The 24,973-nt window shown below is 42.1% G+C and overlaps 2 protein-coding genes across 5 annotated transcripts; both read right to left on the bottom strand.

The window, feature by feature from the left end:
* Positions 1-507: 507 nt before the first annotated feature.
* ubtf (upstream binding transcription factor) lies at positions 508-11,755 on the bottom strand. Of its 3 annotated transcripts, none has more exons than XM_041061919.1 (21): positions 11,215-11,755; positions 8,719-8,777; positions 7,988-8,160; positions 7,763-7,846; positions 7,503-7,658; positions 7,346-7,410; positions 7,090-7,216; positions 6,900-7,010; positions 6,657-6,790; positions 6,422-6,563; positions 6,293-6,334; positions 6,033-6,143; positions 5,626-5,781; positions 5,361-5,507; positions 4,835-4,945; positions 4,647-4,735; positions 4,363-4,552; positions 4,220-4,267; positions 4,031-4,084; positions 3,791-3,922; positions 508-3,700 (listed from the first exon to the last, which is right to left on the bottom strand). In XM_041061919.1, the coding sequence occupies exons 2-21, from the start codon at positions 8,753-8,755 to the stop codon at positions 3,587-3,589; spliced, it is 2,223 nt and encodes a 740-aa protein (XP_040917853.1). In that variant the 5' UTR covers positions 8,756-8,777; positions 11,215-11,755; the 3' UTR covers positions 508-3,586. The 3 variants fall into 3 exon arrangements, with proteins under 3 accessions (XP_040917853.1, XP_040917854.1, XP_040917852.1); XM_041061920.1 differs by lacking the exon at positions 11,215-11,755 and adding an exon at positions 10,553-10,961 and having other exon boundaries at positions 508-3,697; XM_041061918.1 differs by lacking the exon at positions 11,215-11,755 and adding an exon at positions 10,553-10,956.
* Positions 11,756-12,501: 746 nt separating this feature from the next.
* Positions 12,502-21,508, bottom strand: slc4a1a (solute carrier family 4 member 1a (Diego blood group)). 2 transcript variants are annotated; one of them, XM_041061917.1, is made up of 21 exons: positions 21,359-21,508; positions 20,011-20,097; positions 19,599-19,654; positions 18,261-18,370; positions 18,123-18,169; positions 17,848-18,013; positions 17,614-17,749; positions 17,440-17,509; positions 17,270-17,312; positions 16,991-17,175; positions 16,675-16,882; positions 16,220-16,423; positions 15,958-16,106; positions 15,663-15,857; positions 15,302-15,547; positions 15,100-15,189; positions 14,738-14,904; positions 14,363-14,604; positions 14,101-14,270; positions 13,670-13,843; positions 12,502-13,558 (listed from the first exon to the last, which is right to left on the bottom strand). In XM_041061917.1, the coding sequence occupies exons 2-21, from the start codon at positions 20,035-20,037 to the stop codon at positions 13,481-13,483; spliced, it is 2,763 nt and encodes a 920-aa protein (XP_040917851.1). In that variant the 5' UTR covers positions 20,038-20,097; positions 21,359-21,508; the 3' UTR covers positions 12,502-13,480. The 2 variants fall into 2 exon arrangements, with proteins under 2 accessions (XP_040917851.1, XP_040917849.1); XM_041061915.1 differs by having other exon boundaries at positions 21,339-21,497.
* Between the last annotated feature and the right edge of the window lie 3,465 nt (positions 21,509-24,973).

Genomic DNA, 24,973 nt, shown 5'->3' with positions numbered 1-24,973 from the left:
TTCCTGAGCATGTCAGGGGCATCAATCTGCTGCCATAACAGCCTCCACTCACCTGGTTTCGGGCTTTCCATCAGATTTAGGAACCTGCTTGCAGGGATTTGATCCCATTCAGCCACAAGAGAATCAGTTAGGCTCAGTACCAGTGTTCCACTTCATCCTAAAGCTGTTGGAAAGAGTTGAAGTTGGGTGCTCTGTGGTGGTCTTCCATCCCAAGCAGGGAAAAACCCGTCTGCATGGACCTGGTTTTGTACACCGGTTGTCAAGTTGTCAGCTATCAAGACTGAATTAACAACTGGGCAACTGCCCCAGTGCCTTAGACAATGGGTTTAATCAAATTATCATACAGCAAGTCTGGGGCCTCGTGGTATTATGGTTAATGTGGCCATGCAAACACACCAAAAGTAAACCAGTGTGGGATGTCCAGTGTTTTTCTTCCTGCACTTCAGTACTGATCCACGTTCTGTCCATTTGTATACGGTGAAAACAGAACACACACATTTCTAAATGTTAAAGATCTTTTTTTTTTTTTTATTTGCCCAAATACTTGAACTACAAGGACATAAGAACACCCTCAGCTATAGAAAACATCAAATTTTGTCAAATGATCAGCAGTACAAACTTGTAAAGCTTTGCTGTCTTAGATATCTCTATAAACCAACATAAGGGAGAGAAGAAACAACTAAAACAGGTGAATTAAACCAAAAATTCTCCCCCGAGAGTGAAAGGCTCACTGGCCTAGAAGTCACAGATGAGGGTTTGCCAAATTAAAGTACTAACAAAACAATAAGCACTCAATACAAAAACAGTATTTACAAAAAAATTACAAGTTTTTTTGTTTTTTGTTTTACCCCAATTCCACTGGCAACTCAGTTCCCCCAAATCCCTTTTACAAACTCCCATCAATCAATATCAGCAATCACTTTCCTTTTCCCTCCCCAAGTTATTTAAATAGTCCACGCTGGTTTTTGTTTCAGTCTGTGATGAAATTCATAATGGTCAAAATCAGTCCATTACTAACAGATTATTAATAGTTGCCATGTATTCATCTGTCTCTAGACCCAAAATGACAGTCATGGAAGTCTTGTCATTAGTTCGTTTTCAGGTAGCAAATGACATGACAGCGCAGAGCAAAAGAATTACTAAAGACCTTTGGAGAGGAAAAAAATATTGAAAGATTTAACAGTATCTACATTCATGGTGTTGGTATGATGTCCCCACACAGGCACATACATGCACGCTGCAGTCACATCATGGTATGCAACAAAACAGCAACAACAGCACACATTAAAGCAAAGAAACACACATACGCCCTCATATATACATAGTTCTGTGCATGCATGCACACAAACTCACACAGAGGGACAGATTTACATTAAGTGCACACTTTTTTTTGGGATAAGCATCAGACTAAAACCCGGGTGGATTACAGTCAATACCATTAAAATTTCAAAAGAAAACTAGGCGAAACCGTGTGGCTCAACAGCCACAAATGATTCCAGATGGGTCAGAACGCAACAGCTCACAATTAAAACAACTCTAACAATTCAAATAAACCGTAAATGAAATGTAAAACAACGGTTTAGAGACGAAACAAACTCCAACTGTACGACATACTCCTTAAAAACACAGGCAGACTGAGCTCTAAATGTGGAAAACAAGTGTTAACCTCCTCAGCGACAAACTGCAAACAACAAACACAGTTTGTCACTGTCAGACCAGGACAAACTCAATCAACTGAGTCAAACAAGATTGTTTCAGGCTGATGAATTTATGTACTACGAGACATGTCCGTTCATTTTTGAAAAATGACACCTTTCGATGACAGACACATGGCGATGGATCCTGCAGTGCCTATAAAAACTGTTCCACCACCACTGGACCTCTTAGCTTTTCAAAACCGAAGCACAGTGGATGTAAAAAGGCTTATTTGACAAAAATGACCCTTTAATGTTGAAGTGAAAACAATCTTTATATAGTCATCTAAATTAGGTGTTAATATAAAATGCATGAGCATTGACTAGACCAGTAAGTACACCTGTGCCTGGAAGCTCCACCAGCTTGTTAGTTAACTTCCTAATAAAAACTACACTGTAAAGATAAATGAACATTTTGAACAAACTGCAAGAAATTTACTTAAACCTATAATTCAAAGGACGGAATCGCCTGCAGGCAACAGTATGGTCAACCATTAAAAAAACAAAAAAAACAAAACAAAAAACCTTAAGAATATCACACTGCTGTAAATCTGCTTAGAGCAGGTTGTGTTGGTGCATTAGTGAGGCCAGACTTAGAATCCAGCCGAGGTGTGGCAGGACTCAAAAACCGGCATTTACTCAAGGACCCTGTTCACCTCGACTTTAGCAAAAAGACATGGTGGGAAATGCTGCGTCTACGTGCACGAAGCAGATCCACAGAGTCGAGTCTGCAACTGCTGTGAAAGGTGCTTATGCCAAATAATCAACAGGGTGAATACATATGTCATCAGTTGTCTTGTGTTTCTATATTTGGGCTTAATCCTGATACATGTTCGGACATTTGTTTTCCTTGTAACATCGCAGCAAATCGCCAGTTTGGAAATTTCCCATCACTGGTTGATATTTTACACAAAAACAAGATTAATAGCAGTTTTGACTACATCCTGCATCAGAGCCGGGTGTCAAGTACAAAAAATAAGTAATAACCCCTGCAAGCAGGTTCCAATAAATGCTGCAGTATTCCTTTAGGGAGTTTTTTTCTGCTGAGTTCTGTCAAAACAAGCCTCATTACATCCAGTTCGGTTCAACATTGTAAAACAAAAAACATGAAAAAGTCAAAGGTTGGTGAACATTTTATGGGCACTGCATCTTTTAAATGAGAAAATGGGTAAGAAACAAGTTCGGAAATTTTCCAGCAACGAAAAAAAAAAAAAAGACATTCATAATGGCTTGATTTTTTTCCTGAAAAAATACCACCTCTTTAAGAACCAAATGATAAAAACTACATCATAAATTGAGAACAGAGAACAAAGCGACAATGTTCTGGAAAAAAAAAAAAAAAAAAATTAAAGGAAACATTCTGAAGAGTGCAATTTTTCAGTGCCCCGCATACCCCCCCTCCCTAAAGTGATCCCCCATACTGTGTTCTTTGGCTCCATGAAGCCTGTTCACAACTCATGCCACCTGTGTTCATCTAACTACCAGGAGACTAGAAGAAACACCGGAGGGTAACTCACTACCCTTGACACTAAAACTCTAACCTTAAACCTCTGAACCTGTACGTCGAGATTGAAACCAGCTGCAGAAATGTTCATGACATCACCAAACCAGTGGGATGCTGTTTTTGGCATAATGTCAGCGGCCCGTGCTGCGAGATGACCATCACAGCGGGAAGGGAATGAGACAGATTTTGGACACGAGGGCAGGGTCCCTCCATGAGTACGGATCACCAACGCAGCAACATAAAGTGGGTGAGTGTGAAATGGATGAGGCAATGCAGGGGCTCCCTCAGGTGGTGGGAGGAGAGCAGGGTTGGCACAGTGGCAGAGCTCCCTGGACTCTTGGCTCAGCTCAGCGCTGCTCAGTTCGTCTCAGGACGACGTCGGCCCGTTTCAGTCTGAATCAGAGTCTGACGTCCCCGGTGAATTCGACTCGCTGCTGCTGTCTTCTGACTTGTTCTCCTTGTCTTCCGCCTCGTCATCATCTTCATCGTCATCCTCCTCCTTCTTTAACATTGAACAAAAAAAATATATGTATATATTATTCAGTACAATCAATATTAAGTCATTACTCCACAGATGAGAAATGTCACTCACATCATCGTCGTCGTCTTCATCATCCTCACTGGATGAGTCTGCGTCAGAGGAAGCCTTTTCCTGCTCGTCGTCATCATCATCTTCTTCATCCTCCTCCTCGTCGTCGTCATCGTCCTCCTCCTCCTCTGTGTCCTGTGGGAAGAGACATTAATCGGGTACGGTTAGCCTCGTGAAGTTCACAAACAGCTGACCCATGAGTCTAATGACAGTAAACAGAGGAGTGAGAGAGTGGACACTCACAGATTTCTTGGACTTTGCCTTGGGGCCTCCTGGTTTTGCCGTAGTTCTCCTTTTCTAAAATGTCGAAGGTGATAAATATTCATTTAAACATGTCAAAAGACACAAGAAGGCGTGAAAATGCTTCTGCAAATTTCATGTTCCAGTAGCATGGTAGCAATGCTAACCACGACGGTAAAATAACTGACTTACTTGTGAATTATATTCTTTGTAAGTGTTTCTCTCTTGTGAAGACAAACTCTGTGGAAGGGTGGAAGTGTATGTTAATTGAGTTGATAATTCATGGCTTAGTGAACCCCCCTGCCCCCCCCTCCCCCCAGACAATCGATCCTTACAGCTAGCCACTGTTCCAGTTGGACTTTATACTGCCTCTGCTTTTCCTCTGCGATCTTCTTGTAACGGTCCTTCTCCTTCAGCGGTAACCTCTGCCAGCGGCTGCCGATCTCAGCCATCCGCTCTTTCATCGGGAGGTGATTCAGCTCTCCGTTGGACAGCATCTCCTGAGAGAACTTCTGATATCCATTTCTGGAGACAACAGCAAGGGGGAAAAACCTCAATTTTAGAGTCTCAGAACCTTAACAAACAACAAGGCAGCACGGAAGAGCTGGATGTAACTTACGATGGTGGTTTCTTGGGTTCACCCTCAAACTTCATCTTCTTCCCTGAGGCAATGGCAGCAGCAGGTGAGCGCATCTCACACAGGTCTCTCTGTTAAGTACAGTAAAGTCAATGGTTAGCTCTCACTGGTACTGTATACAGATGTTAGGGAGTCCTGCTGGACACTGATAGTGACAGTGACAGTGATACCTCATATCTTTTCTGATCCTCTGCTGCCTTTTTGATCCACATAATCTTCTCTTTTTTCTCCATGGTGCTCCAGGTTGCTTCCATTGCTTTCTGTGCCTTTGGCCGGTCGTTCTGAAAAACAAGAGGTTTCACATTCAATGTGTTTATACCGAGTGTGACTGCTGCAAAATTCACATAATGTATTTAGCAGCACTCACCAGTTACAGAATCATACTACTGTATTTCATTATTCTGATATTCTTAATAATATAAATCTGTTCAAACATAACAAATTCTGCTGTACATACTGCCACCTACAGACTGTTTTATATAATATGAAAATATACACAGTGCATGTACAAAGTACACAACTTTTATTCCACATTAGACGGTAAACTAGTGTCAGAGACTGAATAATGACACCTGGTGGTAAAAAGGTAAAACACTGCGTTAAACGAATTCATGCACGTATAGCAGGGATCTGCATCTGCCTTTCTTATGTGATACATGTACTGGTTTTATTATAGAAACCGGAACTCATGAGCACCTTAAATCTGGCCAGGTAGTCTCCTATGACACTCTGCTGCCAGATTTCCTGAGCAGTCTTGGGTGGGTCTGGCAGACGACTACGATCTTCCTTCTCCTTCTTCTCTGACTCTGCCTTCAGGACCGTTTCAAGGCGTTTATACTTCTCCTGCACAACCAAAACAAATTATTGGAAAATTGTGAATCATACATATAAGTATGATATGGCACCGGTGATCACTGACATTTCCTCTGCAGTGTAATATTACACTGAATAAACAGGTTACCTTCTTCTTATCTGGCAGTTCATTCCACATACGTGCCAGCAGTCTTGTGAGTTCACTGTCAGACAGGTCTGGTCGCTCCTGCTGCAGTTTGGGACGTTTTTCCTCAGAGAAGATGAACATGGCTGAAATGGGCCTTTTGGGTTTCTCTGGATTGGCCTACAAAACAAAACTATATCAGAAAAAGATACTACAACATCTACAATACAAATTACAGAAGATGCAAAAATGGAAATGGAAATGTGTAAAGCTATGCTTCAAATGGCTTCAGTTCTCTTACTAAAATTATATCATGATCAAAGTGGCAAAACAAAGAAGTAAAAATAGACTGGAAATCATCATCTGACCACATGTGAAGAGTGTAACCACCAGCACAAACTGGGGGGATGTTGCTGTATACTCAGTCTTACCTTTGCTTTAGGGCTTTTCTTTTTGGAGGCAGGACTGCTGGCACCACTGCCCCTCTTAAAACCTATCTTATCCTCGCCCAAGACCCGCTGCTGCTCCTCCACTGACAAACTCTACAGACGACCACACAGCAAAGAAAGTATACATAAGAAACTCATAAAGCCAACAGTACAGCACACAGACGGAAACAGTAGTGTCTGTGATGTGAAAACTGAGCACAACAAAAACACGAGTCAGGAGAGAAATAAAAAATAAGACTTACGCTGAGAAATCTGTTCATCTCAATTTCATACTCTTTCTTTCTCTGAAAAAACAAAAATTATTAAGATTATTAAGACTAAGTTGAAAGGATAACTTCTTTTAATATAATGTGACTGGATGCTGAACTCACCTGTTCACAGCGTTTCTGATAGCTGTCCTTCTCATTCTGTTTCAGCAGCTTCCACCGCTGGCTACACATCACCATACGCTCAGTGCTGGGTACATCCTTCATGCTTGACATCAACTCCGCGCAGAACATCGAGTAACCGTTTCTGAAAGCAAGCACACACACAACGTTTTGTATAAAAGTATTTTGTATAAATAACTCTCTCATCTGTAGCCTGGTATTTGTAGCTTTAACTCACGGCGGCGGTTTGTCAGGTCGGCCGTCAGATTTGTCCTTCAGGTGCCTCTCGGCCTTGGTCAGGGTGGACTTTACGATATCCCCCTGGGTCATGTTTAACTCCGGGTGCTGCTGAATGTACTCCCGCATTGTCTCCTAGAACATTAAAAGAACTGTTAAAACGGATGAAAATGCTTTTGGAGAGACTAAATTTTGTCATCACTGTAGGACTCTGACATAAATATCACCATCATTGTAATCTCACCTCGTACTGTTTCTGCTGCTCCAGGGACTTTGTGATCCACTTGAGTCTTTTTTTGTCAGACAGCTGCGTCCACTGTTTGCCAAGACTTTCCTTAATGTCTTTGGTGGTCGCCTGGTGTCAAACAGAGAAAATTAAAATCTGTAGTGCCACGCGATTACAGTTTAAGAGGCTGTGTTAAGTCTAAACTTACATCTGGGTGTACTTTGAGGAAGGCCTTCTTTTCATGGTTGTACCAGAGCTGTTGGGGTGTCTTGGGCTTCTCTGGCACGTTTGAACCTTTCTTGGTCATGCTCTCCACAAGGTCTGGGTGTTCCTCCCTACATTTACACATCATAAACAAACATTTAAGCACAATTATCATCCTTAAATGTGCTGGAAGTACAGGCCTAATATTCCCAGTGTCAATGCTACATAATAATGAAGATTCGTATTAGAAGTAATCTCACCTGAACTTCATCATACTTTGCACAAACGCTTCTTTGTCTCTTAAGAAGTCGTCTACATATTTTTTCTGTAGAGAAGAAAACAATGTTTATAAGATTCTTGTGAAACCGTATGAAATCGTCAGATTTAATAGCTGTGTGGCTTTTTTTTGTTACTCACCTTCTTTTTGTCGGGCAGCTCCCTGTACTTCTTGGAGAGGATCTTAGTTAGATCTAGGTTGCTCATTTCTGGATGCAACTTTGCGTATTTGGCCCTCTTTTCCATGAAGAAGCGGAAGTATGGAGTCAAAGGCTTCTTGGGGAAATCGGGGTGTTTCTGTATATCATAGCAAAGTGAGTGAGTGAAAAGTGTAAAGTCTGAGTTTTATTCATAAACTGCTAGTTGTTCATTAGTCATGAAAAATGTATGTGTTAACTCACCTTTATTTTCTTGCCCTTGTAAGGGTTCTTGATGTAGTCTTGAGCATCAATTATCAGTTCTGTTAGAGTCCTGAATTTACGAATCTGTGGTTAAAGCAGAAAAAACATACATTTAACAAAATGAAGCATTAAATTTGACTTTTATATTTAATAAATATTAAATTGAATTATTGAATTAATCTGATTGCCACACAATCAACATGAATATCACCCCAGCTGGCTCACCTCTTTAGAGACCTCCTGCCACTTCTGCTTACACATCTCTGCCGTGTAGGAATTGAAGGCCACCTTCTGCCAGTCAAGGTGGGACTCTGATGTTTTGTATTTAGTCAGGTCTTTCTGAGGCAGGGCCACTTTCATGGACTCCAGCAATTTTAAGAGGTCATCCTGTGCCCAAACTGTCATGAAGCAAAGACAATGGAAACAACACACAAAAAAACTTACAACTGTTATAGCACTCGTTACAGTAAACAATACGTCAAGTAATGATTGGACTGATTACTGATCATTCTATTGGTTTATTGTTTGGTCTATAAATCAAAAGAACTGAACGTTTTGTCCAACTAACAGAACAAAGCACAAAGATGTTCGGTTTTTGATCACATAAGAGATAAAAATGCAACAAAACCTCACAACTGAGCAGCTAGAATTGATCATTTTTGCTTGGAAAATTACTTAAGAAATTAATAAATTATCAAAATACCTGTCAATAACTTTTTGACAGTTAACCAATCAATTAATAATTTCAGCCCTATTATTTCACTATTTGTTCCTTATACGTTTATAACATCCACAAATCATTCACCAACACTACTGGCATAGGGAGTACATCTTTAAAATGTATTGCAGGATTAATATAGTTATTGTTTCTGCTTTTATAGTAACTGATATTTGGATTATTATTGTTAGAAAAAAAAAGATTATTTCAAGATAAAGGGAAAAGAACAAGGTCCCACCTTGGTCTTGGGTGGTTGCCTCCATTTCTCCATTCATTTGTGGATGTACTGTCTCCTATCTACAAAAGAAAAAAAAAAATCAAGTTATCAAACATGATCTCCTACAGTAGAATGATCTTTAATAGAGAAACACAATGTAATCCCTAATATCCAGGCTCATACTTAGCTTCTAGACCAAAATAACTGTATTTTTAAATAACGTGATTTTATGATAATGTTGTATAATATTCATACGATTGGATTTGATTTCTCAAAAAAAAAGGTGTCTTGCCCGTGATATTAAAAAGTAAAACTAGTGCTTGCAGGTGGTGGAATTTAAATTTGCCTCTAGATAATGGTTTATGTTCATTACACCGCCCCTTAAACGTTTACGCTACATGGTGAGACATAGGCTATTGCTTGTGACGGCTTCAAATCTCAAATAACACTGCGGAGGGCTTCAACTAGCACAACTAGCTACGACAACAGGAGTCTCCGTCGAGCAAATTTCGCCAGCCGGAATTCGGCGTATACTGTCCTTATTCCGCAACAAAAGTATTGTGGACGCACAGGAGCGACCATTTTCTCGCCCGGTCCGCACGGTAATGGAGGATTTTCTGTCGGAGCGGAGGTTGGGGAGGATCCACGGAAGGAGGAAGCGAATGGACGTGGACGGACAGGCAGCTGTAGGCGACCAGCTGACCACGGACGGGGGGATCTGCTTTCGGTCTCCGACGATGGGGGAATGGTGGCTTGGAAGCACTGCAGCCAAATGCGCCACTCGGCAGAGGCGCCTCATCACCGTTGGACGCGGATCTAGCTCCGCCATGCAAACCCTATAATCTTCTCTTCAACTGTTCACTCAGGCTGGAGCGGCGAAAACCAACAAAATGCTCGCTTACAGTTAATAAATGTGCTTCACGAGTATTTACAGACCGTTTTATTCCATTTTCAGACGCTTAACAGGGGGATTTAAGAGCAAAACCTAGTGCATTCTTCAGCGAGGCGTAGCCGAGCTGTGGTCCAATGATGGCGGCTGCTCGTTGTTCATCGTGTCCTTGATGGCCCCAGCTCACTGTGGTGTGCACGATGTGACCTAGCCGCATTTAAACTATCGATATCACCATTTATATAACTTAAGAGCTGATACAACTTACATCCTGAGCCGTTAGCACACCAAATATATTTTAAATTTAATTATAAGTACAACATATGGATGATAAAAATTTCGGAACTGAGGCATTACATGGCCAAGGGCAACTTGGCACGCAAAATGAAGCTTAAATCGGGCACTTCTCCTATATATTTATAGCCATACCTTTTAAAACGTTTGTATTTAACACAAAACTTAAAGCTTATTTGTATTTAACAACAGCCTCCTGTTTCCTGGAGGGTAGACCCGGGCCACATAAACGTTACACAGAATTTAAAAAACTGTTCTTTTAACGGCTATAATTCTAGCTAGCATTAAACGTGCTTAAATGTATTACAGGCTTTTTTGGGGGAGGAAAAAAATAAAAATAACACACAAGTTTTGATAAAACCCGAGGTAAATTTCATGGTGGTCGGTTGGAAGGAGTTGCGGAGGCACAGGAAGAAAGAAGAAAATGGAAAATATTTTTTTTAACGGTCAAAAACGTTACAGCCTCACGACATTACTTTTACGAAATAATTTATTTTAAACGGAAGCCGCTAACCGTGTCTGCTACGGTGCCCCGCGGTTTAAACTGTGCAGAGAAAACGTTAGTTAAAGCTCAAAGGAAACATGTTAACAGCCGAGGCTGAGTAGCTTCACTGGCGCGACAAACAGCTCCAGGTCCGCCATGCTTCAGCCCTGCTCTACAAGGAAACCTACCGTGACAAGGTCCAATGGCGCACTGCAAACAGAGAAAACCGAGCTTAAAGCTAAAGCCAGGGCGTTGCAGACTCCCTTCCCTCGACCCGAAAGCAACACAGGCGAAGACGGGAAGGCGGGTTCTCCGAGCTCGGTCGTCGCTGGTTCTGGGCTACTCCGGTGAGAGAGAGAGGGGGAGAGAGAGGGCGAGTCTCTGCACGGTGAGATATTAAACCGAGATCCCTGATGGCTAACCGAGAGAGGCGGCTGGCTGTTCCGCCAACAGCCGCATGGAGGTCTCGGCGCGGAAACCACCGTTAATTCCCCCACGCAAACAACACGGTCACAGCACGAGTAGTCGAGTTTCGGGTAAAGGGAATTAGCATAACGCGATCGCTGGGTGTAATTTAATGAAAATATCGCAATTACCTCCGGGTCTTACATCCAGCTTCTTCCCCGCTGTAGAGGACAAGAAATTCGGCTATGGCCGACCTCGTCTGCACCGTACCACAGCGGTCGGTTTATTTCGCTACTACAAAGAGCCTTACCGACCGAGGCGCTTTTTAAGAGATAAAAAAGCAAACATTAAAGCTGTATTTTCCGCGTTTTAGCGGCTTGTTTGGGTTTATTTATCGCGCACTCTCGCCGTATTATGAACCCGAGCGGCTGTTGTGCTGGCTTACCTGTTCCTCGGCGTGAGCCTCGGCGTCGTTGTGGAGGAAGAAGGGGAGGGTTGAACGATAGCCAGCACTGCGCCGTCGGTCCTGGGCTCCAGTCCCCGCAGAGATGGTCCTTCCCCCCGCCTCCATCTCTCTCGCCGTCTCCCTCCACTCAACGCGCAGCAGCTCCTCTCCATCCAACCATTTCGCTACGCCGAGACATCAGCAATTTTTTTCCCCCCGATCTCGCACCGTTGTTTCTGAACCCGACCGCGGGCGATTATTTTTATTTACTCCCGGAGGCCGACCCTGCCTGATCTCCTGCCGAAGTTTGCTATTAGCAGGCGGCTGAAACTTTCATGAGAGCCAAAGCTGTGCCGGTGGTTGTCTAATTTAATGCAGCCGGCTCATCTCCCATACTCCCTTAATGCCATTAATATATTTTTAAAAAAAATCTATATATAAATAATTTTAAAGTTTATCATTTTGACTTATTAATGTCAGATTTGCACTTAAGAGATGATTGTCTAAGAGGTCCACGGGGCAGCCTCCGTGCCTTTTCACATTGCTCGATTCCTCTTTTAGCAAATTGTAAGCGGCAGTTTGACAGCTTCATTTTGGCCCAGCATGTTTTTTTTTCTTTTCAACTCCACCTTGTGTGTTTGTGGGCGGAACCCCCGGCCGTCCAATCCAGTCAGTCCGACTCAAGGAAAACAAATGACTTTCGGCCTTGTTAAACTGTGATGCGTTCCTAGGCTGTGGGAAAACCGGTTTCGTGGCACAGGAGAAACAACATTTAACGATAATAAGCTTGAGTTTGATTATTTCACAGTTCTGTGGTTGCACTATATATTTTGTCTGTTGTTACTGATAAATGACTGGTTATCTCATTATATCTTATTTATTTGTACCACTTCTCAGTCTGATTTTTGAGGTTTAACCACATCTGATGTTAATAAAGTAATTACAAAATGCACATATCTGAGGAAATTTTGCAACCTGCACCTGGAAAAAGCTTCAAGCTGTTTGATTTTGTCCTCTTATTGTGGAGTAAAAATTTTGTATTTCAGACCAAGAATCCTGAAAAGTATGTCCCTGTTGTTTTCCAAATAGAAACCGAAAGTTGGATTTACCTGATAGCAGTGAAGGCAGCATGCAGCTAAGTGGCAAGCATCATGGTCCAATTGAACAACCTCTCCTGTTGCTTGTTGGATAAAATGATAAAAGTGGGCTGTGAGTGACATGAAAATATTATGCTTTTTTTATGGCATTAATGAAAACAAGCAGTATAAAGGCTGTTTTTTATTTTTAATAAAGTGTAAATCCAAAGCTTGTACAGTGTTTCAAGCACACAAACACATGAAGATAGGTAACGCAAAAGGCCTAGTAAGACACATTTACAAATAAGTTTTTCCCTGATTATATCATCAGTGCAACAGTCAGCTCAAACAATTAAGACTCATCATCAGCTGTCCATCCCATTTTATAATCCCGAAAGCAATTACACACCTAAAATCAAATCTAAGTGCCTTACACATCTTTCTATACACATTCAAAACAGGTCAACTGAGCAGGAAAGACCAAATTGTTCAGTAAACCATACACAATATATGAGTTGACGCAAACTAGAGTAACACTACTTCAAACATTTTTGAGAGTAATCAGTGGAAAAGCTACTGTATGGAGCAAAGGCAGGGGTGATAGCCCAACAAAAAATTCATCCTTTGTGCGTGTGTAAAGGGCTCAATAGATAAAATGTTCTTAACTTAAATAGGGAAGTAAATAAAGTAAGGTGAAATTATATTAGTATGACTTGAGCACACCTACATGTGTCAGCACTGGTAACAACAGATGTTTTTCCTGAATCAAAATACTACTTAGTATTTCAGTAATTAAGTAAGCCATTACCAATACCTTAAGTAAAAAAAACAAAATGGAAGCATTTAATGATCCAAAATTAATGCTACATGAAAACATAAATGAAAAAATATAAAGAAAATTATATATGGAAAATGAGAGAGACTATAGTAGTAGCACATCTTTGTGACAATATGGACTGTATAGAAGTTTTCCTTTGTCATCACAAACAAAATTTCAGCCTCAGGAATAATGTATGAATTCTAGAAATAAGAGGTAATTCCTTTTAAAGATAAATAATAATAACAGAACAGTCTGGAACTGCAAAGAGTTGTTTAAAAATACATGTTTTCTGTTTTCACATAATTACTGGCAATCGAGAACTGAGTTCACTTAAAAGTTTGTGAATTAAGTATTAATGCTATGGTGATGTTTACGGCAGTGGAGACTCATTGTACACATCCTCCCCAGGCTCCTCCTCAAATGTCACTTTGGCATCATCTGCATCCAGCTGCAACGCAAACACATCCAGTCACAACACAGACACCTACGCATCAAACAACAGGGTAGCGTGTGCCTGGGCTTCGGGTGAACAGCAACACACACACACAGAGGTACTTACACATTTCATCTCCATGGCAGTGAAGATGGTGCCGGTCATGAACATGCGCAGGGGGATGGTGAGAATGAGAACAAAAGGCAGAGCCAGAGAGAAGGGACTCATCTTTACCGCCCACAGGACAGCCAGACACACGAGCTGGATCAGAGTGAAGAGGTGCATCCGCAGAGTCTTAACCTGCACAAATCAGACAGAGGACAGTGATGAAGACCATCGTGAAAATGCACAAAATTATGTTTTGGATATTGCCTCAGGTTAATGTGCACTGAAATATAAGGGAAAGCAGGAATAACTGAACAGGGTCCCTGGACACAGGGACAGTAACATTTTTTGTTGGAAGGTCAGTCAAACAACTATGAAGGGACACAAAACCAAAAGTACAATGTGGAGAATGCAGAGTGCAGTCGTAAACTGTATTTGAAGGAGCTGCATACCCTGGTGGCGTAGGGATCAGAGGGATGGTATTTCTTTGGTGTGATCAGCAGAAGCATCCTGTCCCACATCTGGATTCCACTCAGAGAGGTGATACCCATGTAGAGGAAGATGCCAAACAAGGCTGTCATAGGAATCATCTTCAGTATAGGTTCCATGTAAATGGAAACACCTAGAAATCACAGAGAGTGATGATTAAAGGAAAATGGTTATGTATTCCGATCCTGCTGTGTTTTCACCGGTGCTCTAGGTGGCAGCCCTTACCAACCATGATGGCCACGAGAAAGCCACTGATCCTCTGCTCAACCACCTTCTCAATCTCTGGTTTCGGGCCCTTGGACATGACAGTGAGAGCGTTGGCGTGGGTGACAGATCGCACTGTGGCAGCGCTCAGCCAGGGCACCCCAAAAATAGAGGAGATGCCTCCCATGGTGACCAGGAGGAGCAGATCGAAATGGAAACCAGATCCTTTCACCATCTTCCTCTCAGGTTTGCTCACAATCAGGCTGAAGATCCACAGACACCATTGGAAGAAACACAAATTTCTTCAAAATCTTTCCTTAATTTCATTCACTTCATTCATCTAATAAGCTTTTACATGGAGTAAACTGTAATGGCATCATTTACGGTGTCACTTACGTTGTAATCTGGGACTCGAGGAAGATGAGGATGAAGACAAGCAGAGCAGGTACACAGCAGGCACCCATCATCCAGATGGGGAAGGGCTTTTTCTCCCCCATGGGGTTGATGAACCAGCCTCTGGCTCTGGGGTTGGTCACCTCAACACCTTTTGGCACAACCAGTTTCTGCAAGAGGACAGAATCATTTTCATTCAGAAGGACTCAAATAGAGGCAGAACTTTGGCCTTTAGTAAAAACATCTTGTATTCTTTACTGAGTAAAATTTCAAGAATCTAAGTCTTGAATTTAATGGCTCAAAATCTTTGTATTTGTCCTTGATCGTTCTGAGCACTTTTTCATAATACTTTCACAACACTTAACCTGAGTGTAAGCATCCTCAATGCTGATATCCACAGCGATCATGAAGAAAATGGCAATGGGGACACCGAAATCTCCAATCAGACGACGGATCTAGTGAAACACAGAGAGCAAAAGAAACAAAATGATAATGGATATCTCTTCTATAACACTTCAGAGTCTCGTCAAAACTACATCTCTCCGAGGAGCAGAAAACTGGTCTTACCGGGCCTGGAAGGTAATGACCATTCTTGAATTGACGGAGGAAGTATGCGATGAAGAAGCAACCAAACATCAGGCACATAGACAGCAGGGCAGTGTTCGGGTAGGGCCTTTCAACCTCAAGTTCATGAACGGTTATGTTGCCGTCTGAATGGATCTCGATGTGCTCCGTGATGACTGGATGGAAGGGGTTGTCCAGTGTGCTGTTCAGATGTTCGTAGTTCAGAATCAGAGGGTGGGTTCTGAAGATCTGAGCAGGAGGAGAGGAGATGTCAGCAGGAGCAAAAACACAGGAAGACAGCACATTAGACAGCGATGGCATGGAAATGAGATGTGAGATGGATGGAGGGATGAGGCGAGGAAACCTTGATGAGCTTATTGAAGGTCTCATAGATGAAGATGAGGGAGATGAGGATGGAGAAGATTTCTTGGGTGAAACGGCTGATGAATCGGACCAGGAAGCTGCCTTCCACAGCCACGATGATGAATACGATCACTATCAGCCACATACCCACCCAGATACGACCCACAATGTACTCAATTCCCTGGGACTTGCAGAACTAGTGTGGAGTTAACAAAGGAAATTGGATGTTAATAAAGAAAACATGGCTTTTCAAAGATTAATTACATGGGTTTCCATATGTGACAACTTGTACATACAGAGAAAAAAGCTTCCTCAAACACCAGAAGTGGTCCAGAGAAGCCAATGACGAGGACAGGCTGGGCGGCAAAGAGACAGAAGATGACACCCTGGATACTGGTGGAGATCATAAGCTCTGACACACCCATCATTTTCTCCGTTTTGTCAGCTATGGTCAGACAACAGACAGAATTACTGGAACTATCAAAGATCAGTGAATTCTTATAAATGTACGAAGCCTGAGAAATTACCAACATCTCTTTATTTGAGACGCTCGCTTACCCAAAAGTCCTCCAAAGGTGATGGCCGGGGACAAGGCAGCAAAGTAGATGAAGATGACGGCTGCAAGGACCTGGGGGTTCAGAGCGTCCGTGTAGTCGCTGATGTAGTGGCGGTAACGGCGCTTTATGTCCTTCACCATTCCACCGAAAGGATAACCAGTACGTGCCAGAGGGTCCTCCTTCGGCTCCTCTGGAGCTTTCTCAACTGAAAGAATGAAACTGATGTCAGTATTTCTTAGTCTAAATGTTCTTATCATGAGGTTGTTTTCAAACCTTTTTCTAATTTATCCAGCAGAGCCTTTTTATGCATGAATGAATTTGATTTTAGGTTCTCTAGATTGTGTTTTTTGTTTTTCATTGATATAGATTTAGTTGTTTTTTGTATTTCACAGATAATCCTGGACAGACTACAGTAAATTTCAATACATAACAGTAAATATACAGTTCTGTGCTGACCTTTGACCCTGTCACCAAATGCAAGACGGGTGTCACTGGGGCGGAGCCTGTCACGCAGCATCTTCCTCTGGAAATCAATTATTGGCTCCAGCATTTGCTTATCTTGGATCTCAGTGGGTGGAATCACAATGCTGCAGTCCATGAAGTCAGCGATGGCATTGGTCAGATCTGTGTCCGTCTGGGACAGGAAGGCCTCCAGACAGAAAACCTGTCAGAGCAGTGATACAGAGCGCTTTAATTCACCTGCACAGAACAAATTCTTACTGCTGAAGCTACGTTTTGCTGAGATACGCTTCTTCTGTCTCCTCTCTCTCACCCAGTCAGCCATCAGAGCGCCCATGGCTCGGCCAGTCTCGCTGTAGTCTATTCCGCTCTGGATGGGGCCCACCAGGACAAACACGAAGCGAACAGGGACCGGAGACTCCAGAGCAGACTCCATCACCACAGAGTCAGTCAGCCTGACGAAAGCCACCACTGGTTTCTGCAGGAAGTCCACGGCACCTATTGCAAACACCAGCTTTTAGCCACACCTGCTCCAATGTTGCATCCGTAACAACTGGAGACACATAACTGCATCAGAATAGACAGAACATACCTGAGAGGACAATGGAGGCCTCCATGTTGTCAGAGCTGTCCCTCTGCAAAAATTATGATCCAGCAGTACAGTAAGTGTCAGCTCTGATATCTTAATACGTGAATATCATATTGATTATCAGTCAAATTATTAAAAGTCCACCAAATTGACCAAAATCTAGAGAATCATACCTTTGTGGCTACAGAAAATGTCTGCATCTGAATGTCTCCAGAGGGAGTAACCTCAGGTGCCTTGGACTGACTGGAAGGACAAATAAATTTAGCATGAAGCGCATGCTGCCAACGTTTTTACAGCATTATCATCTTGCAGGAAGAAACTGAGAAACAAAGGGTCCTGTGCGTTACCTGCGTCTCATGAGGAGAGCCCTCAGCAGGAGATCCCGATCAGAGTTTCTAATCTCATTCTTGTCCAGCAGCTCATCAACCACCTTCTCAGCCACAGCAGACAGACTGCTGGCATTCAGGTCGAAAATGACGGTCCCTGAGATCATGTGAGGTTGTGTGTTACTGTGCCATTCAGAGAACTAAAACATATAACGTAAACACTGATTTCAGTTTGATTTAAGGTTCCAAATTCACCTCTACTCATGGTCTTGCGGAGCTGGAGCAGACTCTTAAAGGTGAGATAGGAGATATGAGAGGGACCCCATTTTCCTGTGGTGGGGTTAAAGTTCTCCTCGTAGCCCACCCACCGGCTAGTCTCCTGCCAGGTGTTGTCCTGGAGCTCATTTAGCTCCACATAGGCCTGCGGTCATGCAACACACTTAGTTAGTTAATGACAGCCTGTGATGGTGATTTATGTCAACAAACTTCTGCATCTGATAAAAAAAATTAAATAAATAAAGATGACTAACTTGAGCGTCCCCTCTTGTGGTGGCATTGGTGTTGACGTTCAGGTGAGCTGAGACAAAGAGACGAACAAGTGATTTGTGCACAGATTTAAAAAAAAATTGAAATTGCCAAGACCTGCACGGACTGTCGGGCCAGTTTACCGTCTGAATCACTGGGGATGACGATGGCCTCCACAGGTGGCTCATTCTCTGCCTCCTCTTCCTCCCTCCTCCTCTCCAGGTCATAGATGCTGCTCTGGCCTGGTAGGGTCCTGGTGGAGAAACAGACACATTAATTAAAATAAGACTATGGATGCATTCCTATAATTGTGTCAGCAGGTTAAACGGACTTTGAAGCTTGTAGTGGCTTAACAGTCCATCCCAGTAAGGGTCTCCATCGCTGTCAAAGTCTGCCATTGCTGCTATTCTGTTCTTGGCCACAAGAGGGCAGGATCGCTCAACCTATTTCATGTAATGACTTTTGTTTGTTCCTTGAACCTGGGATGAGTTTAGACTGTCAGACACTCAAGCTGCGTGCAAGTTCCCCCACCTCTGTCTGGTATGGCCTGAGCCTAAACCCTACCATTATATGCCACACGCCACAGGGAAGTTACAGTATTTATCATTTTCTGACTTCTAAACAACACATGGACATGTCAGTATTCAGGCTGTTATTACAAGTGGTAATATATTTTTTTTTTTAACAACAAACAAACTGAAGAGCAACTGATCTCTATAATCCAAAGTCCATGATTCAAGGCGGATATACCCTGATTCAGAGATAATCTGGCAAATGCTCAATATTTTAGCAGTGGTGATGATGTTGTGAATGTTTGCCAGATGCAACCATGGGAATTTTTTTAGTCCCCACATGACTTCAGTTCAGCACAACCCCAACCTTATTATACTTATTGGCCACTTGGGGGCTGCTAACACAACACGATTATCTCAAGCAGTTGCTCTGATGAATGTATTTGCAAACAGTTGCCTGTTTAGACATCCAGCCAACATGGAGCAGCATCATCATTTATTTGGATTCATGTTCTGGGGCTCTGTTTTAGCTCTGCTGTGGTTTCCAGTTCCTGAGAGAAATAATTAGCTCTTTAGCTGGTACATGCTCCACTGTGTTCACCAGCTGATCATTAACTCTGTAGACACAGATGGACCTGTGCTGTGTGTTGCTGGGTGTGTACAGTAGATTTGGAGCTTAAAAAAAGTAAAATGGCTCCTTAAAACAAACAAAAAACAATAATTATTCCCCAGTGGTTCATTACCACATGAGATCCCTTTCACATTACATTAGGTGACTTGGTACATTGTTAAAAGCTTTTATCAGAGCAGTTTTATCAGTAACTTGTACCTAAATATAACCACTTTATTGGAGAAGAGAAGAAAGACCCGATACCATGGACTTATTGGAAACAGATAACGGATCAAGAATTTCAGGTAATCAGTGTAAATACAACAAACAGAATGACTTCACAGAGGGAAAGTACTCACAGTCTAAGTGGAGAGGGGAGGGCTGAGTCATTGTCTTCATATGACATGTCAATGTCCTGGACAAGAGGAAGGTTGGAAAAAGAATTAATGGACGACTTTGTTGGATGAAAATGGAGTGATGAAGAGGAAATACCTATTGCTGCAGAGTTTCATGTGATTCACTGAACACATGAAACTCCACAGAGTCCATCAATGTGCAATTTTCCCACCTCTCCTTTCTCTTTGAGAGAGGCTTGGCGAACAAACAAGATTAGAAGTCCTGAAAAGTTTTCTGGGTAAATAATTGTGGCGCCCCAGTATTACGACAAATCTTGCAGGATGTTTAAAGCTGAGTTCTCCACATTAAAAAAAATGTAGTGTCAGTATTAAAGATGTTAGACAACAGTGCATGTGAGGGGGGGAAAAAACCAACCTCCTCAAAGCTGAAATTGTTTTCCATTGATGTTTCTCAGATGTTGACTTGTCCGTCCTTGAACTCTCAGCTACTTTTGTGCATTCCCTAAGAGAGAAAATGAATGAATGGACATAAAAACATATACTTATATCAGACACATCAACTTTTTCCTTAATTAATTATAAACAAGTGCTGAACTCACTGAGGATCACTAGCATCAAATCTTCAATTATTTTTTCAAGGTGAGAGTGATGGGTTTTTACGTACTTTCAGTGCATGTGACGGGTTCTGACAGTTTTCAGTTGTTCAGAATACCATTATTCTGTGGTCAACCAATCAGAGAATTCGTACTACCGAAGAACAGGTTTCTTAGCTACTACAGAAACCAGTGAGGCCTGCTTCGAGCCACTTTGAGGCACCTTTGACGAAGATACCGCCATCTACCATCACACAGAGGCACTGAATCTGTCTGCGGAGCCACGGCTCAGGACAGATAATCAACCGGCCGTTGAGAATGTGAGCTGCGTTATAGTTTCAATAGAAGACGTACAGAGCCTTATCTTTAGGTTACACCCTTTCTGAACCAGACACCTCTGTTCTCTTCAGTAACAGCACAGTGAAAAACACTGAATTTTAAGACAAGCAATTACTGTAAACCACAGTCATATAAATCTAATAATTTTACACAGAAATGTATGAAAATATACTTCTTATTACAAACTGATAATTATAAAAATTATTTTCATGTAGTGCATATCAGTTTCACAAACAACTGACCAAGCTTGGCAAATAATTTAAATGTTTTTTTAGTCAAGAAGGTCAACAAAAAATCTTACTGTCACTCGTTTACTTTACACCTGCACAAAACTGATAAGTTAATAGTACTGCCTTGAACAAACTAATGATGAACAGCTGATGAATAGTAAGACAACATCATCGCTGTTTAGTGGTGACAATTCTCCACCATGTAACTCTGAGAGTCTACAGACATTTTAGCACAAAACCAAAATGAGCAGGTGAAATGATGAAATGATAAAAGTGCTCACTGCCCGTTATTTTACAAAGATGAGAATCCTTCTTGACCTTAACTTCAAACGAATAAACAAGACTTGAAATATTTTCACAGAAAATGCACAGAGAATGTTTTGTTTGTAAAAGGTTTTTTTTTTCCAGAAAATAATTTCGACTGAACTCCCGCCCATATCTGGCAAAACACACATTTGTGTTAGTTAGAATATGCAGCTAAGAGGGTGCATCAGATATCCATCATGCTTGACCTCTACCCTCTAGTCCATTTGTGCCATAAAGTGTGTCTGACCCCTGCCCAGAGAAGGTCACACCCCTACCTGCATGCAGGTACTCCCACCTGGTCTCCAGCACTGGAAACAGGACGATCTCTGTTCCGCCAAGACGAGCCTGATGATAAAGTGCGCCAAGACAAGTAAAAGAAAAGATGAGCATCGAGAGAGAACGAGGGGAGCAGGAACACCCACAGGAAACTACGTGGACCCTAAGAAGTTCTATAACCCACAACCCCTCTGGCCGCTCTGGTTGCTCAGCAACCCATTGGGGTTGGTGGAGATAAGGCCTGTGTGATCGACAAATAGCCCTATCAGCCAGGAACACCTTGAGACTGGGATATCCCAGCCCTAGTTTGTCTGCTCCGCCCTCTCAGCATGAACCAGGTCCAAGAGTGGACGGGGACATGAAGAAGAGCCTGTGTGGACCAGCAGCCTGAACCTGTCCGAGGGGCACACAGGGGGTAAAGAGGGTAGAGAAGGGTGCAATGTACAGTATCAGGAGCACAGCATCTTAGTACGTCATCTTATTTACGTATTGGGGATTCCCTCACGGTGGGGGGGCTCTCCCCTTATCGAGAGGAAAGTGATGTGATAGAGTCATTAAACTTTTATCTTTTAAGCCACGAAACTCACTTGGTTTGTCTCTGGTACACGTGGAGTGACAGGGTGAGACATCTTCTTCAGCTGAGTGGAGCTGGATGCTGGTGGCCCAACCCATTCTGATGGGCAGACTGGCGAAAGAGGAAAACAGCAAACCTTAAACAAAGCAAAACATCAACACTGTGGTCTGCGTTTACAGGCCCTGCAATGGTGGTTCTGTCAGAGAAAGAAAAATAAATATATTTGACTTGATTGGGTTGATTTTCGTACAGAGGTGAACACCTGTTTGTGTGGCTGTAATGAGGCCTTCCCAAAAACATGTACAGAATTGTCAGGGTGCCCTCTGAGTCTTCCAGCTTATGACCTTTACCTGTTTTTGTTGTATCCTTACAGATCTCAGTATAGAGTGTTAATACCTTAGACCAGTGGTTCTCCAGTGTTGCGGTTCAGCTGATAAGAGTAACATTGCAGGGTTGGTGATGGTTTGATCCCTGGCTCCTCCTGTCCACATGCTGAAGAGTCCTTGGGCAGGACACTGCAGCCCAGGTTGCTCCCGATGGGCAGGCCAGCACACCATCTGCCACCGATGGTGTGCATGTGAGTGGGTGAATGTGGAGGCAGATCACAGAGTGCTTTGTCCTTTGAGGTAAAAAAAAAAAATCCCCATATACAGTAGGTTCAGACTATCTATCATTTTTGCATATGATCTATTAAAATTAGGTCTCGTGACCGTCAATAAAGACTGTGATGTCAGTGTGGACATGAGCTGTGAGCAACTTAACCCTCTCAGGTTGTTTGATTAGGTCACATTTTTTGAGGCTTGAAGACTTAAAAGTATTTCATGAAAAAAATGGAGAAATTTTGCATAGAGATTATAATTTTACCTTTACTCATCTTATGACTTCAGATTTATCTTGGCACAGGGGGTCCTGACACAGTGTCTCTGAGAAGTGATTTCAGCCTGCACTTTCAACAAGGGCATGTGACTCATGGGGGACGTCATGAATTAGGCTGCATGGATAAAACAATGCGTGTGTGTACACGTACATATGGGCCTGTTATAAAATGCACGGAGTCACGTGTGCTTTAGCACAATGAAGGCTGCTGTGGGGAAAGTTTGAGCAAGTCACATGGTCGCTGAAAACAGTTCCACAAAACATGGGAAACGTTCTTCATCTTTTGTGGATGTTAGTCGTGGGCTCGTATAATCGTATAATACTTGCCACACAAGAGAAAACACACACATACACCCCACAGTGAGAGACAGTGGGCCCCAGCTAAAAACACTGTGGCACAAGGCTGTTATCACCCGTTGTGGAAGCTATCTGCTGTGTCCATGTGTCTCGGCTTACAGTGTACAGACACTCCCTGTCTCCATATAGCATCTTCATAATCTTCAGTTTTAACACATTATTTGGGGGAATTTAAAAGAACACAATCAGACTCAGATAAAGAGCCGGTTCCAAACAAGATTTTAAAAAACTGTGCAAACTGACAACGGAAATAATCGATCAGTCGAGTACCTCATCACAACCAGGTTTAGACAGATACAACATAAAAGCACGTATATGTATAAAAGGACAGAGCCTGATTTTAACCTGGTCGGTAAGAAACAAGGAGAAGATAAGAAAAAAAAATGAGAAGGAACTCCTTCCCTACTTCTCACTGGCTGAAACACATCATGACATATTAGCCAGTGTTTGTGGTTGATAAGGCAGCGGAGTCATTTAAAATATCAGTCGACCAATGACAAACCACCAAATTTACATGGCTACAGTGCCTATAAGAACTAACTCAACCATCCAGTTGTCAGGTTTTATTGTCTTTTAATGTTGAAAAGAGGATTTAATGTGTGTGTGTTTTTTTTTTTAACCAATCTACAGATAAATAGACTTTGACCAAAAAAACCTAAATTAATTAAAAACACAGGACACAAAATACTTGTTTGCTGACGTATTCACCCCCTGACTAATGGGATATACCAGAATCCTCTCTGGTGCAGCCAGTTGGTCTCAGAAGCCACATAATTATTAAAATTGAGATTAGCTGTGTGCAGTCTATGGATTTAATTATAAATATCCCTACGTCTGGAAGGTCAGACCAAAATACCTTCTAGAGGCACTGAACATTTTCAGACCTCTTACTGGAGGACTAACAACAGGGCAGCACGGATGGGCTCTATCAGCATTACAACAAGCAGAGTGCTGGGAGTTATCACTGAGAGCCAGAGGCAGAGCGACCCACCTAGTCACAGTGTAATACACCAAGCTACACAACATACCATCCATTAACATTTGGTGAATGCAGCGTGGATCAGTGTGACTTTATTTCAGCACAATGGAAAAGTCAGTTTAACCAATATTACAATTATTCAAGTCAGAATATTAATACAGGCTTATTCTTAATAGACTGTGGTCATTCTGCATTTATAATGAAATTTATATCATTTCAATGATGAGATATGAGATGACACCAGTGATTCTCATTTTCTATTTTCACTATCTAAATCTAATATTTGTGCTCAGTCATGTCTGACCTTTTAGCTGGAAATAAAGATACACACAGTGTCATCTGTCAGCATGTTCTCAGCTGAGATGATGTCGAGTTGTCGTTGAGTGCTGCTTGCAGCATGTGTTTGCAATCTGAATTGTAACTACGTGATACAACCTGCAAAAAAATGTCATTGATTTACTGTGTAAAAGTTAATTTACAGAGCAACAAAATGCAGCCAACTGAAAACTTATCTCTTCTTCTGAATTTTCTCTCTGTATCGTCTTTTTGAGCTGGGGCATGCCTGAGGCCAAACACTGAGGATGGGAGTCTTTGTTGAATTTGGCGCCCCTTAGTGTAAACAGTGAGGAAAATACTGCATGACTTTGACTAAATGATTCGTCTTGTGGTCTTTTGTGGCTGAGCTTTATCACATTTCATCATGATAAGCTTGTCTACTCTGTCGTATCACCCTGAACATTCATTAGCATTTTGTTGTTTTGTGGTTTAGTTAAAAAAAGGAGTTCATAAACAATTTAACAACTTATTGCACAACAGGAGTTTAAAGTTTGACTTAAAAAACTAAACCT

This window comes from Toxotes jaculatrix, chromosome 18 (assembly GCF_017976425.1).
Source record: "Toxotes jaculatrix isolate fToxJac2 chromosome 18, fToxJac2.pri, whole genome shotgun sequence".
Taxonomy (NCBI): Eukaryota; Metazoa; Chordata; class Actinopteri; family Toxotidae; genus Toxotes; species Toxotes jaculatrix.
This window is presented reverse-complemented; position numbering and strand designations above follow the sequence as displayed.

Bases quoted from the DNA above. Each gene is read 5' to 3' on its own strand.
- ubtf (XM_041061919.1), bottom strand. From the start codon at position 8,755: ATGAATGGAGAAATGGAGGCAACCACCCAAGACCAAG. The intron at 7,659-7,762 runs GTGAGTTAACAC...TATGATATACAG, and splicing joins ACAAGGGCAAGAAAATAAAG to AAACACCCCGATTTCCCCAA. The intron at 4,553-4,646 runs GTAAGTTACATC...TGTTGTCTCCAG, and splicing joins GAACCCAAGAAACCACCATC to AAATGGATATCAGAAGTTCT.
- slc4a1a (XM_041061917.1), bottom strand. From the start codon at position 20,037: ATGGAAAACAATTTCAGCTTTGAGGAG. The intron at 15,858-15,957 runs GTATGTACAAGT...ACTCCACACTAG, and splicing joins TTGAGGAAGCTTTTTTCTCT to TTCTGCAAGTCCCAGGGAAT. The intron at 15,190-15,301 runs GTAAGACCAGTT...GTGTTTCACTAG, and splicing joins GTCATTACCTTCCAGGCCCG to ATCCGTCGTCTGATTGGAGA.